This window comes from Notechis scutatus, chromosome 2, assembly GCF_049901735.1.
Source record: "Notechis scutatus isolate UNSWTSFEM ecotype Mainland chromosome 2, rNotScu1.2, whole genome shotgun sequence".
Classification (NCBI taxonomy): domain Eukaryota; kingdom Metazoa; phylum Chordata; class Lepidosauria; order Squamata; family Elapidae; genus Notechis; species Notechis scutatus.
Window position 1 is genome coordinate 186,516,107 of NC_142010.1, and position 18,884 is coordinate 186,534,990.

The 18,884-nt window shown below is 36.6% G+C and overlaps 1 protein-coding gene across 5 annotated transcripts in view; it reads left to right on the top strand.

Annotated features, from left to right (window-relative positions):
• The window catches only part of MOB3B (MOB kinase activator 3B), an 81,278-nt gene that overhangs the window by 55,755 nt on the left and 6,639 nt on the right, over positions 1 to 18,884 (top strand). For all 5 annotated transcript variants that reach the window (XM_087957613.1, XM_087957614.1, XM_087957609.1 and 2 more), the window contains exon 3: positions 16,213 to 16,415. In XM_087957613.1, the coding sequence (XP_087813739.1) occupies positions 16,213 to 16,415 (203 nt within the window). The remainder of the gene's footprint in view (positions 1 to 16,212; positions 16,416 to 18,884) is intronic.

Sequence of the window (18,884 nt, forward strand, 5' to 3'; positions counted from 1 at the left end):
TCTTTCAAAGCAGTCTTCCGTCCATCCACCATGCACAGTCAGATCTGCTTATGTGATGTAAGATTCTTACACAAATTTCCCTTTAGATTTTGTAAATGTTTTGTTCAGCTGCAGAACAGATTACACACGTAGTGCTTGTCCCTGTTGTGGAAAATGATTTTCAGAGTATGCCATTAGTAGCTGCTCAAACCATTCAATAACATTAGAGTTTCTATTGTTCTTTGTAAATGTCACCATAATGATATTATGAGAAGACCAGGCCGGAACACATAGCAATATTTGATGCAGAAATTAAATACACGATTAATATGAAGGCAAACATCCCCCCTCCCAATCGTTAAAAAAAATCTGCTGAACTATGGAACCAAAATTTAATTTATTTGGAATTAAAAAAAGACATTTGTGAGAAGTAATAATGTCAGGAGGGAAGCAAATTACTTGATTGTTATTTCCGAATTCCTTGTGTGCTGTTTTCTTCTGCCTTAGCATAACTTCTACTCTGACCTATTTAAATTTAATGGGCCCTTGTCTCAGCTGACAATTGACTTCTTGCTGGAAGAAGAAACAAGATATTGCAGCTTGGCAGTTGCCTGAGGTTAAAAATGCATGCAGTGTGGAAGGGCAGCAGAAACAGTTAATTTCAATAGAGATTTAACCTTTATTGCATTGTTTTGATCCACCTGCCTGTCAGGGGCGCCTGTGGCAGACCAAGCGCTCTGCCAGTGAAAAATGGGCTCCTGAGCTCCGTTTTCAACTGCCACGGCCTCCTGCAACCCAGTGAAAACAGAGCTCGGGAGAGCAGAAGGACTGCAGGCTAGTCCTTCACTGTTTCCAGGGTGACCCTGCGGGCCAGATCTAAGTACTTCATGGGCTAGATCCAGCCCCCGGGCCTTTGAGTTTGACACCCCTGATGTTTGCCATCTTGAGCAAGCAAGCTGGACAGAGAAATAGGTGTGTTTGTAGTGCTGGTTCGATACTTTGCTTGGCAAGTACTTGGCAAGCCAAAGGCTATGTGTTTGAGATGCATAAATTTGCAAGCGGTTTGCATAACATGCAGCTTAGCCGGCCTGTTGCAAATGAACCAAATGCACACAAGCCAGCATTAACCATACAAATTAGAAACCCACGAAGAATGTTAGACTTGCTTGCTGATACATATCTGTTAGTCATGTATGCCACATCGGCTGCTTGAAAAGAAAGAAATTATGTCATTCTAGGACATAGAAAATGCTAACTACAAAAGTCTCAGTGTTACACATTACCAGTTTCATCTGTACAGTAGAAAAGCACAGTTTTGGTTTTGTTTCCCTGTAATTTCTGTTTATAAAGACCAGCTGCAGGAAGAGCGTATCCAGATCAATAATAGGGCAATGGAGGAACGAATGTTTTTTTCCCCACCACAAAAAGGCTATTCAACTTTCAAAATTTATTTGTGTGCCTAGACTTTTGATCCTGAGTTCAGGTAGAAACTGATTGTGTATCACTTCTCTCTAGCCTTTCTGCTAAAGTGATGGTTAACACTGATGCTAAGGATTTCGCTTGCACAGTTATTTACAGTGTGGTTTGCTTATTTTTGTTGTTGCATGATGTGTAAATCAAGTCTTGTTAAACAAACCATGCTTAAAATGAGCAACAGCTAAGCAGGATGTGTGAAGGGAGCCAATATTTAATTGTGGTTACGGGGGGGGGGGATCAGAATACTGGCATAAGAAGCTATGAGAGGCAGTTTGGTCTAGCAATTAAGCTAGAAAGCAGGAGACTTGAGTTCAGGTCGCACCTTGGCTATAAAAGCCACTTAGATGACTTTGAGCCAGTCACTCACTCTCAGCCCAACACAGGGTTGTTGTGAGTAAAATATGTTGGATATGTTTGCTGCCTTGAGTTGTTTGTTAAAAAAATAAAGGTGGGATACAAGTAATAAATACAATTTTACAGTTCTTTACATATAAAAGTTACATAGTCATTTTATGTGTAGATAAAGTAGAATGACAAGGATGGATTGTATTTCAGGTGATGTTATGTCCCAATGATCCAGTTTAATGATTTGCTCTGCAGTGGGAACAGAATTAGGTTCAGGCAGTTGTGTCTTTTGAGGTCTGCCAGGACAAAGTGCATATTCCAAAAGGTTTGTTCTTAATTTTTTTTTGTTTTACTCTTAATTTGGTTCTTCTTTTTCTTGCTATTATCTCCCCATCCCCAACAATAACTGTTGGATAGTTAATACTAGTGAATATTGTTGATTAGGCTGTATCAAAATACAGAATAAAACACAAAACATTAGACAATAAAACCATATGTAAAAGTGGAATACTGATAGTCCTCGACTTACGACCACAATTGATCCCAAAATTTTAGCAACTGAAATTTTGGGCTCAATTGTGGTCATAAGTCAAGGACTATCAGTGAGACATTTGTTAAATGAGTTTTCCCTCATTTTACAACCTTTTTTGCCACAGTTGTAAAGTGAATCACTACAGTTGTTAAGTTAGTAACAGGGTTGTTAAGTGAAACTGGCCTCCCCCGTTGACTTTGCTTGACAAAAGCTTGCAAAAGGTTGATCACATAACCCAGGGACATTGCAACCATCATAAATATGAGTCAGTTGCCAAATGTCTGAATTTTGATCATGTGACCAAGGAGGATGCTACAACGATTATGTGAAAAACAGTCATAACTCACTTTTTTCAATGCTGTTGTAACTTTGGTCATTAAACAAACTGTTGTTAGTTGAGAACTACCTGTACAAGAGACAGATGAAATGAAAAGGATAATTCCTACAGTGTATCCCAATCGGACTCATAGTTAGATCTCAACGGAACTGGTTTATTCTTATAAAGTGTTGTATGTGATTTTTGAATCCTGACCAGGCATGCTCTATCCAGGATTTCTTGCGCAGCAATCTTTTATACTTTTACACAGTTGTCTAAAATACAGGGAGGCCACAGCTCTGAATGTAATTTGCCAATTGTGTAATCCAAAAGGCATTTAATTGAGATTTTGTTTGTTCTATCAGAACCAATTTTGAGAGTCTGTCAGTTTCCATGGCATTAATTTTGGAGCAATTATTACTGATGGTTGAACAGAAGCCATTCTCTGGCATGGACCGTATGATGGTTAGAAATGCTCACTATTAAAAATTAATCTGTGCAGTTAGTTCAACTGTGTTCATTGAGAAGGGGTTTAGAAAATGAAGTACAATAAATTAAAACAAAATAAAAATAGGATAAAATTTTAAAAAATCTGGGATCACTTTGGGAATATGTGTGTGTGTATGCACAGCTCGCCATCTTGATCCCTGTTCCTCCATTTCTTCCTCTTTTTGTTTTTTTGATCTCAGATTTTGCAATAGGAATATTATTGGCACAGCAGAATTTCTGTTCTCCAGTTAACTATAAAAAGAAAGCAAGTTCTATGCATCTATGGCAAGTATTAATAGTAGTGCAGAGTTTATTTATTTATTAATCATACTTATATACAGCTGAATTTTATGACTTAAATTTAAAAAGGGAGAGAAGAAAAATCAGCAGTTAGAAGATGCTAGTTGATGGTTGCTTTTTATTACTGGCACATGTTTGCTCAGACCTTGAAAAAAGCTTTCATTTTTATTGTGCAAATAGATAAGATAATCTACCTCTCTTAGCAAGTAGATGCAGAACAGCTGTCATAACCCCTCATTTTTCAAATTTCCTTCCAGTGCAGATCAGGATGGATAAAAAATGACCTTTTCAAAAAAAAAAAAAACCTGTTTTTTAAAAATTTAAATCGGATTTTTTTAATTTTTATCAAATTTGTTTTAATAAAATGCTTTTGCAGTAAAAATATTTCTAAAGATTGTTTTCTATTTAAGATACGTCAATAGTTTAGTTTATTCAGCATGAAATGGAGCTTAGTTATGTAGCAAGAGGCTGTATATTCTGCAATATTGGGACTGTCCATGAGTCCAATAGTGGGTCAGAGGAAGAGCTACTGTGGGACAGAGATGACAGTTGCTCTTTAAAAATTATGATTTAAATCTAGTTGATGAAAATCAAGCCTTTTTACTAGTGATTTAAATCATGATTTAAATTGTGATTTAAATCAACTTGATTTAAATCAAAACCATCCTAGTGCAGAGGATATTTTGTGGCGGTTTATCAACATGTTCCAAAGAATTTTTGGTATATTCTGTTAATTGACAAGGAACTCTAGAAACAGCAAAACATAAGAATGAATAATCCAAATAACAAATGCCTCAATTGAGTAAACCACTTAAATAGAATAAACTGCCAAAAAGCATTTTAAAGAAATTAAATTTGTTTAATATTTGTGTGTGTATGTGTGTGTGTATGCATGCCAGTGGCGTGATTCATCTTTTTTTACTACCAGTTCTGTGGGCGTGGCTTGATGGGCGTGACAGGGGAAGGATACTGTAAAATCTCCAGTCAGAGGTAGTATTTGCCGGTTCTCTGAACTACTCAAAATTTCCGCTACCGGTTCTCCAGAACTGGTCAGAACCTGCTGAATACCACCTCTGATGCATGCTATTACTTAAGAACAGTTGCATAACTGAAGCTCTATATCGTTTTAAGTAGACTTAAATTTATCATAGCCTTATTTTTTAGCTGCTTTGTATGCGGGATCCATTTTTGTTTGCAATTTTCTCACAGGATGTGGGGAAGCCTTGGGAAGCTTGAGGCATGTGGGATTGTGCCTACACAGGGTCAACCCCTAGGCACCCCAAGCACACTTAATGACCCACACATTTGTTTTACAAATGCTTTGTGGAGAACAGGGATGAAGGAGTCGTTAATGAGGTGACTGATTGTATTTACTCAGATTGCAATTTACTGCAGGGATATGCTAGAGTTTTTAATCTTGTGTGCTCTTTGACAATGTTCAAAGTGAATGATGATTCTTGAAATACTCTTTGTCTATCAAGCTAGAGAGTTTTTCTAAGAAATTATTGGATAGTGAAATGAATGGAAGAAAATCCCTGGAAACACCTGCCAGATTATATAAAAAGGGAAAATTATATATTGTAATTATTTTTGAACTTTGATTACAATCTGCATTGCTCTTATATATAATTATATATTATGTGGGAATGTGGATTAATTTTCATTTCTTACTAGGAACATATTTTTTTTCTATATCAAAATGAGCTATTGTGATTCTGAAACAATTCAGGAACATGTAAATTATATATTTAGGGTGTCCCAGAGTCCAACTACAATATCTTATGTATTTATTCATTTATTTACTTCAGATAAAACATTATTGCCTTTAGGAATGTTCATAGATCTTGCATCAAATGAGTGAGAAAGTGTTTGGAAGAAAATGGCAACCGATTTGAACATTTAATGTAATTTAAATTGTGGAACTTGACTTTTGGTACACTCTGGTATAAGGGAGAGGGAGAGAGATGGCTGTAGTGTGGAGAGGGACAATTTTGAATTTCAATATAGCCCATAATTCATTCCAAACTCTTCATTTCCATCTGCCCAGTCTGATCAATATTACTATGGCTTTTAGTATTGTCTTAGTATCTGTGAATATCTGTAACTAGATGAAAAATAAATGGGAAAAGAATTGTTTTACATCTCAGAGAGTGATTGGGGACAATTATGGAATGTGCACATTAGGAATTTAATTTTATAGTAATTGAACAATGGAAACTTTATAAGAGTACCCACTCATGTTTGTTTGACCTGACATCTCTTGGCAAGCTGTGCTACACAAGAATGTTGTACCTTTTGTGTTAAAGCAACTGGTTACAAAATTATTTGCAACAACAGTCTATTGTTCATGATGAATGTATCTTGTACTTAGAACCCATTATGCCTCCACAGGTAATTATGTTATTGTAATATACTGGTATTGTGGGAGAATAATTGAACAAAAATTTGGACATATTGCATTATTCAACATGCCTGTAAAATGTTATATTTAGCTATAAGTAGATGATTCTGAATAGTACTTTTTGGAACATTTGCTTATAGATGTAAAATCCAAGAGATCAGCATCTTACAAGTGTATTTCGTCTGTCAGTTTTGAAATCTGATTTGCTAGGCTGCACAAATCTCATTTAAGGCGATCCTTAAGTAACACATACAGCCTTCTAGATATGACTTACTCATTCTGCCTTCCTCTATCAACCCCACTGCCATACATACATACATACATACATACATACTGTACATACATACATACATACATACATACATACATACATACCTGTGTTTGTATGTATACACACACACACACACCCCTATTTGCTCTGTAGTGCTGTAACTGCATTCCAGGTATCAAAATCTGACACGCATCTGGCTTAATATAGGCCATAACCAAAATGCCCCCTGAACATCTGATTTAAAGCAATAAACACATATAAGTAGAATGATTGCTGCCTTGCTCCAAAGTTGTGTTCTAAAGTTGTTTCATATTCTGTCCTTTGTAACAATGGTATGTATTACAACTGACTGTGTAACATTTGTGTAAAATCCACAAAAAGCAATTACATGTTTTAGTTAACAGATAATGAATGCGCAAAACAAATAAGACATTTTAAAGAAAAAATGTGTGACATTTTTTGCTAGGAAATAAGAAGACACAGTATCCCTTCAGAAGTAAGCTTTCATTTATACCACCTTAATACCCTCAATTTTTCTTGTTGTCAGGGCTTAGCATTTTAAAGTGATGTGATTAGTAAAACCTAAAATGGTAGGATCAAGTTATATAATGGGCAAGGTAACTACATCACATGATATAATAGGCAAAAGTGACATTATGGGTCCTGTGAGGTAAACTACACCTATTCATGCATATCAGGGATATGAAGCTTGCATTTTGTGAAGGTATAATATTCCCAGTAGCATTTCTCAGAGGTTAATTGGTAATGAAGGGAGTATTGTAACTAATTAAACAGCATCTTTTAGGAAGGGCAGATCATTTTTGATTCACACATTTTTCTCTGCATTTGATATTTTGGAAATAGGCAGTTATAGACAGATTTTTAACCTCCCATGTTTAGATAAGATACCAAGAAAGTGGTGGCTACTTGGTTTCAAGCAAGTAGCTTGAAGAAAGGAAGGGAGTATATTGACCTTAGAGAAGATGATATACTGAGATTACCCTGGTTATTCTGATGGATGATCTATTCTTTCATTCACATTGTGTTATTCAGATTATGTTATTGGCTTTTTATACCAGTGTGATGGTCCAACAAAGGCATGGAATCTTCACTTTTCCCTTTCTGAGAATGTATTATTTGTATCCTGCCTTTGTTATTTTATAAATAATTCAATAACGCATACTCCTTCCTCCCCCTATTTTATTGATTTATTTATTTGTTCGATTTCCTTAGCCACCCATCTCAGTAAATGACTTTCAGCAGCTTGCAATCCAGAAAACTACAATTTATTTATTTTTTAATTAAAAAATGCAAACTAAAAACAATAAAAACAGTAGGAAGCATTAAAAACTGTAGAAAACATTAAAACCTCAAATTCAAAGTACTCACGAGAGCAAGATGTTTGCCCCTCAAGATATTTTATCCACAACAGCAACCCTGTCTGATGCATTGGGCTGAGAGCCAGTGACTGGCCAAAGTCACCCAGCAGGGTTTCATATCTAAAGTGGGACTAGAACTCACAGTCTCCTGGTTTCTAGCCTGATACCTTAACCACTAGATTAAACTGGCTCTCAGAACAATTTCTGAGTCTAATCATCTATTGTTTCCTGCGTGCAACTTAACAAATATGTTTTGGCAGCAATGCCTGTGCAACCTTAATATGGCCCTCGGGTTATGAAATAAATGATGCCTTTTGTTATATTTGATATACCATTTCTTTCTACTTAGGCTATAGTACAAGAAATCTGAATTTAGTTCCCTTCAGATATTCTGAAATTTGGTAAAATGGCCTTTTTCAACTTGCTATCTTCCAAAGATGTTAGTCCACAATTCTGTTTGAGTATATAGCATTCTGTGCACCTTGGCATAGCTGGCCACATGACCACAGAAATGTCTTTTAATCCTGGCTCCCGTAGCTAAGAAATGGAGATCAGCACTGCCCTCTAGAGTCAGACACGACTGGATAGGGAAAACCTTTACCTTTATATGCATTATGAAGCAATCGTGTGCTAGCAGCTAGATTAATTTGAACAGTATTAAGGAGGCAAAATTCTGCTAGTCATAATAATGTTCATATGAAACAGATTGGTGTGCGTATGCAGATTATATTACATCACCAGCCTGTATTCCTTTTTATTTTTCAACTGGACCATTGCAGAAACTTCAGCATCTGGAAAGTTGCAGATAACTAATAGGTAGTCCAGTTTACCTAACCATTTGCAGCTGTTACATTATTTTAGGAGAAACCGAGTCCTGCATCACTGGAGTTGTTTGTTTTGGCGTTTAGGACACAGATAAGATAAATTGAATGCTGAGATAAATTGAAACACCTGGTTTGGAAGCTTGCTCTGCTTTTGGGACAGAAGGCTTCCAAGGGGCAGCTATAAGGAAGGAGTCCTTTTCAAACTGTGGCTTATGAAAAAGGGAAGAGAATGTGTTAGCTTCCATTCTTGAAATTCACCAATTGCATTTGGGTTTTCTTCAATCTTGCACATTCAACATTGCAATGTCAGCTTAACTTTGTTTCCACGCTAATTCTGCAATGGTGTAATCCAGGGGTCCCAAACTTGGCAACTTTAAGACTGGTGGACTTCAACTCCCAGAATTCTCCAGCCAGCATATAGCATTGAAGTCCAAAAGTCTTAAAGTTGCCCAAGTTTGGAGACCTCTGGTGTAATCTCTCATCAGGAGAGTCTGTTTTCCTTATACTTCTCTACTTTTCTCCTTTGACTCTGTTTTGAAGAGAGAGAAAAAGTAGAAATGCCATCTCCTACGTTGATTATTGAATAGAGTTCTAAGCACAGAGCGTTATGTAAAACTAATGTATAAAACAGTTTTCCCCAACCTGGTTACTTCTTGATGAGTGTTTTCTCAAACTTTTCCAATTGTGGACTAGTAGTTAGTGTTCTCTACTGGACAAATTTGGGAAGGCTTTGTGACAGATTATCTATTGGGAGTTCCACAGAGCCCAGTTTGAAAATCACTCAATGAAAATTGCAAAAATGCAGCTCATCAGACTCTTTTGTGAACTGCAGCACCTCCCTAAGAGCCAATCATTTTGGCCGATTGGTAGATTTATAGTGCTTAGAGGTTTTAAGAAGCCAAATGGATGACTAAAGCCTTGCAAATGCTTAAGGCACAGATTTTTGTCTTTAGAATCTGTGCCATAAGCCTTAAAAATCCCAGCAGCCTTCAATTTATAGCTCAAAACCTGATGAGGTCCAAGCCAACTGAAATTGTAAATCTCTGCTATATTAAAACCACATCTCACAAGATACCCCGCAAACAAGCCATCGTGACTATCAGTGTGTGTGTGAAGTGCTTCCCATGAAAGCTGCTTTTAATGGATCCTGAGGTCCTTTAGTATTTCCTTGATGGAAATGATTAATTCAGCTTCCACGGTGTATATCATGCCTCAAACTTTAGACATTTATGAAACACTTCAACTTGGCTTTCTGCTTACTTTCTAGATTGTTGAGCACTCCATATGATGGTTGAAATTAAGTGGTCAGTTCAGTCTTCCTTCATGGAAGGAAGTCATTTGTCCCTATGATTTCCAGATGCTATAGTAATGAATAGAATAATGGGAATTACAGTCCCGTCCCACACAATAAAAAGTTGTTTGTGGAACAAGCTGCCTTAGTTATACAGATGTTTTATAAGGATTATTGTGTTCTTCATATGAAGATAACCTTTAGGATCCTTCCAGGCCCACCCATTATTTTTTCAAGAAAATAAGAGTTGTAAGACTCTGAAATGCATAGGTGGACTACTTGTATATAATGGTGGGCTATTTCTAAATATAAGTGGCAATTTAAAAGCACCCAACCTAGAGCTTCATACTGTAAACTCCAGTTTTGCAGAGTTTGTTCTATTATACTCCCTTATTCAGGAGATGAATTGGTAACACTGCTTGAATCAGAGCCAAATCATTCATCCAGTAATACATTCCTTTGCTCTATTTAAGCAAGTAGCTACTAGCACAATTTTTTCCCAAATCCCCTTTTTATTTCTTCTTTAATAATTACAGCTTTATGAGCTCATTTAATGCTTTAATTGTCCACGCTCCTGTGCCTGCCTGTAAAATTATTTCTTCTTTTACAATATGTTAGATGTTTTTTTTCTTTATAAGTCAAATCATTTAAATATCATTTCCCCCCCTGTGAAGCATCGGGAAAGCAGAATATGTGGCATGTGTGTAAGGCTGTGGACCAGCATGGATTTTTAGTAAAGAAATACTTTTAAAGGGTAATTTTCTTCCAAATGTAGACTGCTGAAAATTTCTTAAACTTTCTGTTTGACTTACTTCTAACCATAATAATTACAGGTAAGATCAGTATTAAAGTGAATTCTGTTATACAACCAAACAATAATTTCACTTACCTTAACATCAGTCTTTTTATTTAAATTTGAATAATGTAATTGCATGCCAGCTCCTGCTAGGTGGAAGAATCTTACCAATTTTGGCAGTTTTCAAAAATCTAAAAAGGGTTGGACTTTGGTAGGAGACCAGAAGAAATTTCAGGTCTAATTTAGACATATAGACAGTTTGAAAAAAGGAAGAGTTGACCTTTTTCATCAACAAGAAAAATAGATTGTTGGGGCAATATTGACTTTGTAAACTGCTTAGAGAGGACTGTAAAGCACTGTGAAGCGGTATATAAGTGACATTGCTACTGTTACATGGATGTACAGTATGAAGCTGTCATAAACTGAGGTCAGCTCAAGAGAGAATTGACTTCTAATTGAATGAAAAATATTGGATTTTGTATTTAAGATATTTTTTTATCCAAATGTTTATCCAAATTAAGGTTGATGAATTCTATTTGCTAGTTTTCAAGATTTTAAGCCATACCAAAAATTACTATGCATTGATTGTGTGGTATCAAGTTAGTGTCATCTCTTAGCAACCACATAGATTTTTCTCCATGATAATCTGTTCCTAACCAGAAAGGCTAGTCACAAACCAAGGTCGACCTGGACATAGGTTCCTCATTAGGACAGTGAGATGTTTTGGGATTCCTATTTTTCTACAATCTATTAAGTATATAGGGACCTTTTTTTGGTATTGTTTAGCTTTCTCGATTACCCAGAATGAATCAACAATAAAGTCTCATGTTCCTCAGCTTTTTCTAAAGCCAGTTTAAAGTCCTCGACCTACAACCACAATTGAGCCCAAAATTTCTGATGCTGAGTGAGACATTTGTTAAGTTTTGCCCCCATTTTACGACTTTTCTTGCCATAGTTGTTCAGTGAATTACTGCAGTTATTAAGTTAGTGACATACTTGTTAAGTGAATCTGGCTTTCCCATTTGCTTATCAGAAGGTCGCAAAAGATGATCAAGTGACGCTTGGACACTGCAACCGTTATAAATATAAGTCAGTTGCCAAGCATCTGAATTTTGATCATGTGACCGAGGAGATGTTGCAATGGCCATAAGTGTGAAAAAATAGTCATGCCACATTTTTCAGTATGGTTGTAACTTTGAACCACCTCTAAATGAACTGTTGTAAGTTGAGGGCTACCTGTATATAAATCTTCATTGAATGACATTTTTCTTTATTACTGATTTTTGAAAAGTATGAAATAAGTATCTTAACGTGAAATCAACAGTTCCTAAGCAGAGTCCATTGTCTTGTGTTCTTGCTCATATTTCTGTGTTACAACTTCTCAGGATCGTGATATAACAGGCTGACGGCAATTTACTATGTCCCCCCCCAAAATAAGACCCAACTGGAAAATAATCCCTAGCTTGATTTTTGATTTTTAATGATGCTCATAATATAAGCCCTACCCCACCCCACCCCCCCAAATCAAACTCAGTTAATCCAAAGGTGCTTTTTGAGGTGCTTTTTCAGGCTTTCTTGTTTTTTCTTTGAAGATATGTCGCTTCTTATCCAAGAAGCTTCTTCAGCTCTGACAGGATAGTGAGGAATGGAAGGATTTATACTACTTGCAGATAGCTGGTCATTTGCATCTTTTTAGAGTATTTAAAGACTTGGAAGTTTATCTGTATCTTCAGGGTATCTATAGACTCCAAACCAGTTAAGACCGTCAGCCAGACAGACACATTTAGTACCATATTTCCCTGAAAATAAGACCGAACTAGAAAATAAGCTCTAATGCGTCTTTTGGAGCAAAAATTAATATAAGACCCAGTCTTATTTTCAGGGAAACACAATATCTGAAATAACCCTATTCACACAGTACGAAGACCATGTGAAGAAAAATACTGTTATCTACTTTCTATGGACCATGTTAAAAAAAATATTGTGATTTACTTTCTGTGGGAGCACTATGGTATGGTGTTTAAAGACTGCTTTCTAAACGTATTGGATTAGAACTCCGATACCCAATTCTGCCCGTGAATTCTTGCATGGCCAACCTAACCTCTTCTTGCTGCTTTCCTGTTTTCCCCAAGGAACTCACATGCTGACTCTTTGACCCGTGCTGCAAAGTACCGATAATGAGCTTGTGGCTGGCCCCTTTTAGCCTTTCCACTCACTAACTAGATCACCAGTCTCATTCTAACAACTTTGACCTCTTCCTCTGGCTAGTTATGTAACCATCTTCCTGTTCCTCTTCCCCCTAATCCATTTCCTTCACTCAACATAGGCAGCAAGTATTACTTCCTCAGTTCCCACATGTTTTTGCTGATATAAAAAGCTAAATGCCAAATTGTGATCTCTAACCCTGAGGTTGGTTCTATGTGCCAGATGGGAGGGGGAACCCCAGGGCTATTAAGGTGTATATTAAAGACCCCAAATATGAATATTAGTCATGACACAGCTCCCCGTCTGAGTATACAGGTAGTCCTTGACTTACAACAGTTCATTTAGTGAATGTTCAAAGTTATAACAGCACTGAAAAAAATGACATCTGACCATTTTTCACACTTATGACCATTGCAGCATCCTCATGGTCACATGATCAAAATTCAGATGCTTGGCAAGTGGTTCATATTTATGACAGTTGCAGTATCCCGGGGTCATGCAACCTTCTGACAAGCAAAGTCAATTGGGGAAGCTAGATTCACTTAACAACCGTGTTACTAACTTAACACATGCAATGATTCACTTAACAACTGTGGCAAGAAATATCGTAAAATGAGGCAAACTCACTAAACAGATTAGTAACATAAATGTTGGATTCAATTGTGGTCGTAACCTGCAGACTACCAGTATTGCTTTTATTAGTATTTTTATAAATAAAACTTTGCTTAATTGCCTTCATTCTAGGGTCTGTTGGTCATTCTTTCTTGACTTTTGGCTACATGAGATGGGACATACTGTATGTACATTAGTCCAACATAGCCTTTGGGATGAAAAACTTCATTTTCAAGGTTTTTAATCACTATCTTTCTGAATTGCCCAATCTACATTTTTATTTTTAATCATTAGAAAGGCAAAACAAGCCTCTGGGATCTTCTGGCAACGATTTTACAATCAATTACAATATCCTTCTGTCCACTTAAGAGAATTGAGCCTGAAGGCATAACTTTGTCATAATCCCACTCCTAAATTGAGGGAAGATATCAAATGATGGTCCTCTCTGCTTTTTCAATATGAAGCCACTGCATAGAGTCATCAGGGGATGTCAAGCTGGATGCCACCTCTGTGTGAATGACGTTTCTCTTTTCCATGTTTATCGTGTCTGTTGTTTCCTTGATGGACTGCTACTTGGGCCATATTGCAAACTGGATGAAATATATAACATGCTTAAACTGAATTCAGACAAGATACCATGACTTTGGTAGTGGGGGAAACGTTATTCATATGAATGGGACTAGATCTGCCCTTAATGCAGCTTCTCTTCTCTTGAAGAAACCTACTTAGTCTCAGGGTTCTGGCCAGTGCCCTAATTAAATCACGAGCCTCAGGCCAAGCTTCAAAAGAAATTCAGTTATTTATTAGGAGCTTCATGTCGTCATGGACCAAATGAAGCCAACTCTGACCTCACTTAATTCGCACTTTGGCTCTGATCCTGTTTCCCCCTCCCCTTTCTAATAAGAAAAAACATTCCCCAACGAAGCAATTTCGGGGGTTGTAAAAGTCCCTCCCTCCAGCCACTGTGGGTCTCCGTGGAGATGACCTTGACATTGCTGGCTGGAATGTGCTTTGTTTTGACTGAAATGCAAGTTCCTCAATGCAGCTACGAGATTTGATTCCCCATCCCCCTTGCCTATGACAACTCGAGAGCAGGTCAGGCATGCTTCGTGAGTTGACACTTAATTTGGCAGATTTTCTTCGATCCAATGCTGTTCTTCAAATATCAAATTAACATGGAGTGCATATTTACAGTTGTGAATTACTTGCCATCAGTGTCACTTTCTAGAAAGGCCAATTCTGGTTATATTACCTATGTAGTTGTTACCTCCTTCCTGGATTATTATATTTTGATGGAACTACCCTTCAGAAAAACACAGAGAATACTGTTCATTGGGTTCAGAATGTGACTGTAAGGTTCCTTCTTGGGCCTTCAAAGTAATGTTCAATCTCTTTTTCAGATGTATATGTCAGAGCACCCTAAATTTGATCTAAAATTCTTTGGGCCACCATTGCAGTCTTAGCAAAGCACCTATGTGCTCTGACATAAAACTGAAAAACAGATTCAACATTACTAACCTGAAGGAGCAACTTCCCCTATACGTATAAGTCAGGAGCTGATAACACTATTAATGAATGGCTTTTGGAACTTGAATTACTAAAACAATTTATTGCTGATTTATGTATTATTATTTATGGATCTTATATTGTGTTTTCTGGATTTTAACTATTTTTTATATGTTATTTTTTATCCTTTCTATACAGTATCTGATAGGCAAATTAAATTAGAAAAGATCAGACCACTGTTTCTGCTCACTCAATGCTCAGGGAGCTAGAAGAGATCCTGCTTCTATATGTTGATTGCCTAAAGTTAATATTTACCTCAGCATATTTCAGTATCTTACCTTTATTTATTCTGAAGAAAAGATATTGAACCAGTGGCATACAGATTATGTTTGCCCAACAGGGAGACAAAATAAAAATCATGGGCCATGTAATTTCCTCCTACCTCCATATAAATATTTCTGTGTGAAGGGAAAGTTGAAGAGAGCACTGCAGACATAATGTGATTTAGGTGGCATAGATTACTCATTTTGTCTCAATCGGTTTGGGCAGTTCTAAACCATTTCTATCCCGTGCTGCAGCATATGAGAGCCAGTTTAATCTAGTGATTAGGCTAGAAAGCCAGAGACCATGAGTTCAAGTCTCACCTTAACCATGAAAGCCAATTGGATGACTTTGGGTCAGTCATTCTTTTTCAGCTCAACCAACCTCACAGGCTTGTTGTTGTGGGGAAATAGGAAGAGGATGTGTTGGATATGTTCACCATCTTGAATGATCTATATAAATAAGAAAGGCGGGATAAAAATAAATAAAATAAAATATTTGTTGAAAGAGGAAGTAAAGGGCATCTCCTCTGCAGTGTTTACCAAGAAATATGATGGAAAATGTGGTGATAAATTTAATTATAGAGATGTTGATTTGCTCATGTTACTACTCAGTTAGTCAAATTGGGGTTGTCTATAAATATTGTGAGATAAATGTGGTTTTCAAAATACCTGTTTTAGGCTTATGCTATGCTGTTGCAGTAAACTCTTTTGGATTGTTAAAGATTTTAGGAACCAAGTTGTTGCGTTTATTAGTGGTGAATGTTGTTACTATCATGAAATTAAAATCACAGAGAGAAATAACCAATACCCAGAAAGCCAACCAAATAGTTACCATTCTGAGAAGAAAACTGATTTAAAACAACCACCACCAGCAAAAACTATTATTATGCATTAAAAGGTATATAATATTATTTGAGATGGTAGCCATATGAGAGAGAGGATGGGAGGGAAGAAGAGAGGAAATTAATTGATTCCTGAGAGAATAAACCAATATTCCCCTAGTACTGAAAATATCACGTAGGTATTATTCAGCTTTTGTGTGGAAACAATTCAGAGCCAGTATATTCACTTGGAGAAAACTTGGATACATATAGGCTCATTTAGTAGAAAAATCCTTAAAAATGTTATACTTTCAGCTAACAAAATGTCAATCATGTCTATTCACAGGTGTACCATTCCCCAAAAACTTCCTCCAGATCTGCAAAAAGATCCTGTGCAGGCTATTTCGGGTGTTTGTACACGTTTACATCCATCACTTTGACCGCATCATAATCATGGGGGCTGAGGCCCACGTCAATACCTGTTACAAGCACTTTTATTATTTTGTCACAGAGCTCAACCTCATAGACCGTAAGGAACTAGAACCTTTGGTAAGTATTTTATTTCTGTCCAGGCGTTTAAAAAAACCAACAACCTCCGATTTTTGTTTTTCTTCCTTATATTTATCTGATTCTTCTGCTCAAATTGTGTCTGTGTGTGTTCATGCGCTCTCTAATAAGAAAAAAATTCATGCATTTTGGAAAGGTTATAAAACTGTCTTGCAAGTTTTCATAATATGGAGAAAATCAGGTTCATTACTGGCTGCCTTAAAAAAACAGTTTGTGTGTGTAAGTAATTTTTGCCATATTTATTGATTTTTTTCTTTTGGTTTTGCCAAACTCATCCTGGCCTCTGGACTATACATTGTGATATAATTCTTTACAGCTAAGGATAGTCTCCGATGCTATAAATTCACAACTAAGACAATTATCTAGAATGCAGCAAATTATCATCCTTAAAGAATCCTGGATAGCAAAACTGATGGGATTTCCATCTGATAGAGAGCTCTGTAGTAAGAACAAGATCCTGGACTAGACAGATCAATTGTCTTTCACAGTATAAAGTAATTTTATACCTTACGGAGCTTATACAAATCCGGTATCTTGCATAACAAAAAATGCAAGTATTTTAAGTTTCTTTAATTATATTTGTTTGGCTCTTGTGTTCTGTTGCCTCATTTCTGTTTAGCAGAATGTACAGATAGTCCTTGACTTACGGCCACAATTGAGTCCAAATTTCTGCTAAGTGAGACATTTGTTAAGTGAGTTTTGCCACATTTTATTACCTTTCTTGCTACAATTGTTAAGTGATTTACTGCAGTTGTTAAGTTAGTAACCCGGTTGTTAAATGAGTCTGGTATCCCCATTGAGTTTGCTTGTCAGAAGATTGCAAAAGGTGATCACATGACCTTGGGGCAATGCAACTGTCATAAATATGAGTCAGTTGCCAAGCACCTGAAGTGACAATGGGGATGCTGTAACAGTCATAAGTGTGAAAATGGTCATAAGCCACTTTTTTCAGTGACGTTGTAACTGAACAGTCACTAAATGAACTGTTGTAAATTGAGGACTACCTGTATTGGGCCTGTACAAGCATTTTGCATCAAGTGATAAAATGAATGTGATCTCATTACTTCCCTTTGTTAACTTTGGATGTTAATATTCTTAGGATCCTTTTTACCGCTCTGTGACTAAATTTAATTAGCTGTGGAATAGGCAGTCATTCCAGAACTGAACTGATTGTATTAAAGTCAAATAATTTATTTTATTTTCAAACTCAAGAAAAATCAGTATTTCTTATATATCAGTGTAAAAAAAACTGCATATCATTTTAACCGAAATATGGCGAAAACAAAAAATTACCCTCGTGTGAGTATTTTTGCTTTCAACTCAATCAGCTTTAAATTGCATGTTGCATTCTATAGATTACATCAGATTAAAGGTTGCTTGGTTATCTGTAATTACAGTAATTTAAGTCATATTTGCAGAACACTTGTGAAACAAGGAATAATTGGAAAACAGATTCTTACTTCGTTGCCAAACTATTTGAGCAGTTAACTTCATGTGTTTGATGGGAGAAAAAATTTAAACAATATCCCCTTGTTTGGGGACATTTTATCATTCCAGAGAGCCTGAGAATATAAGCTGAATGTTTATACTCAGTCCGTACTTTGAAACTTTACATTTGAATCTGAAAGTTCAGGCAGCCTGAACAAATCTGTTAAATTATACCAGGCAAACATTTGAGCCTGAGAATTTCTGAGTTTATTTTATTTATAGCCTACTTACTTGTCTGGGAAGTAATAATTTATCATGTACAATGATAGAGCTGCCATTTTAGTAATGCGTTGGATGCTCCATCTGGTTTTGAGATTGGATCTAATATTATTTCCTATTCACTGCTGAGCTGTTGGCCTACCTTGTAGTTCTTCTTTCAGGAAACTAAAGCTTTACGAGAGCCTGCTATTCGCTTATAGACATTCCATGGTTTAAGAATTATATCCCACTCTTCTGATCATGTTTCGAGTGTGCACATATAGGTAGTCCTTGATTTACAACCATTTGTTTAATGACCGAAGTTACAGTGGCCTTGAAAAAGTGACTTACGATCATTTTGTATGCTTACGACTTGCAGCCTCCCCATAGTCATGTGATCAAAATTTGGTCGCTTGGCAACTGGCATGTATTTGTGACAGTTGCAGTATTCCGGGGTCATGTGACTACATTTTCCAACCTTCTGTCAAGCAAAGTCAACGGGGAAGCCAGATTCACTTAACAACCGTGTTACTAACTTAATAACTGCAGTGATTCACTTAACAACTGTGGGAGGAACGGTTGTAAAACGGGGCAGAATTCACTTAAGAACTGTCTCACTTAGCAACAGAAATTTTGGGCTCAGGTGTGGTTGTAAGGATGACCTGTATACCAGCTTAGTAGCAGGAGGTATTTAGGACCCTCTCCATAACTGCTGAATGCAGTGGCTTTGAAACTATGGGCAGGCATATTCTCTGGCATTTCAAG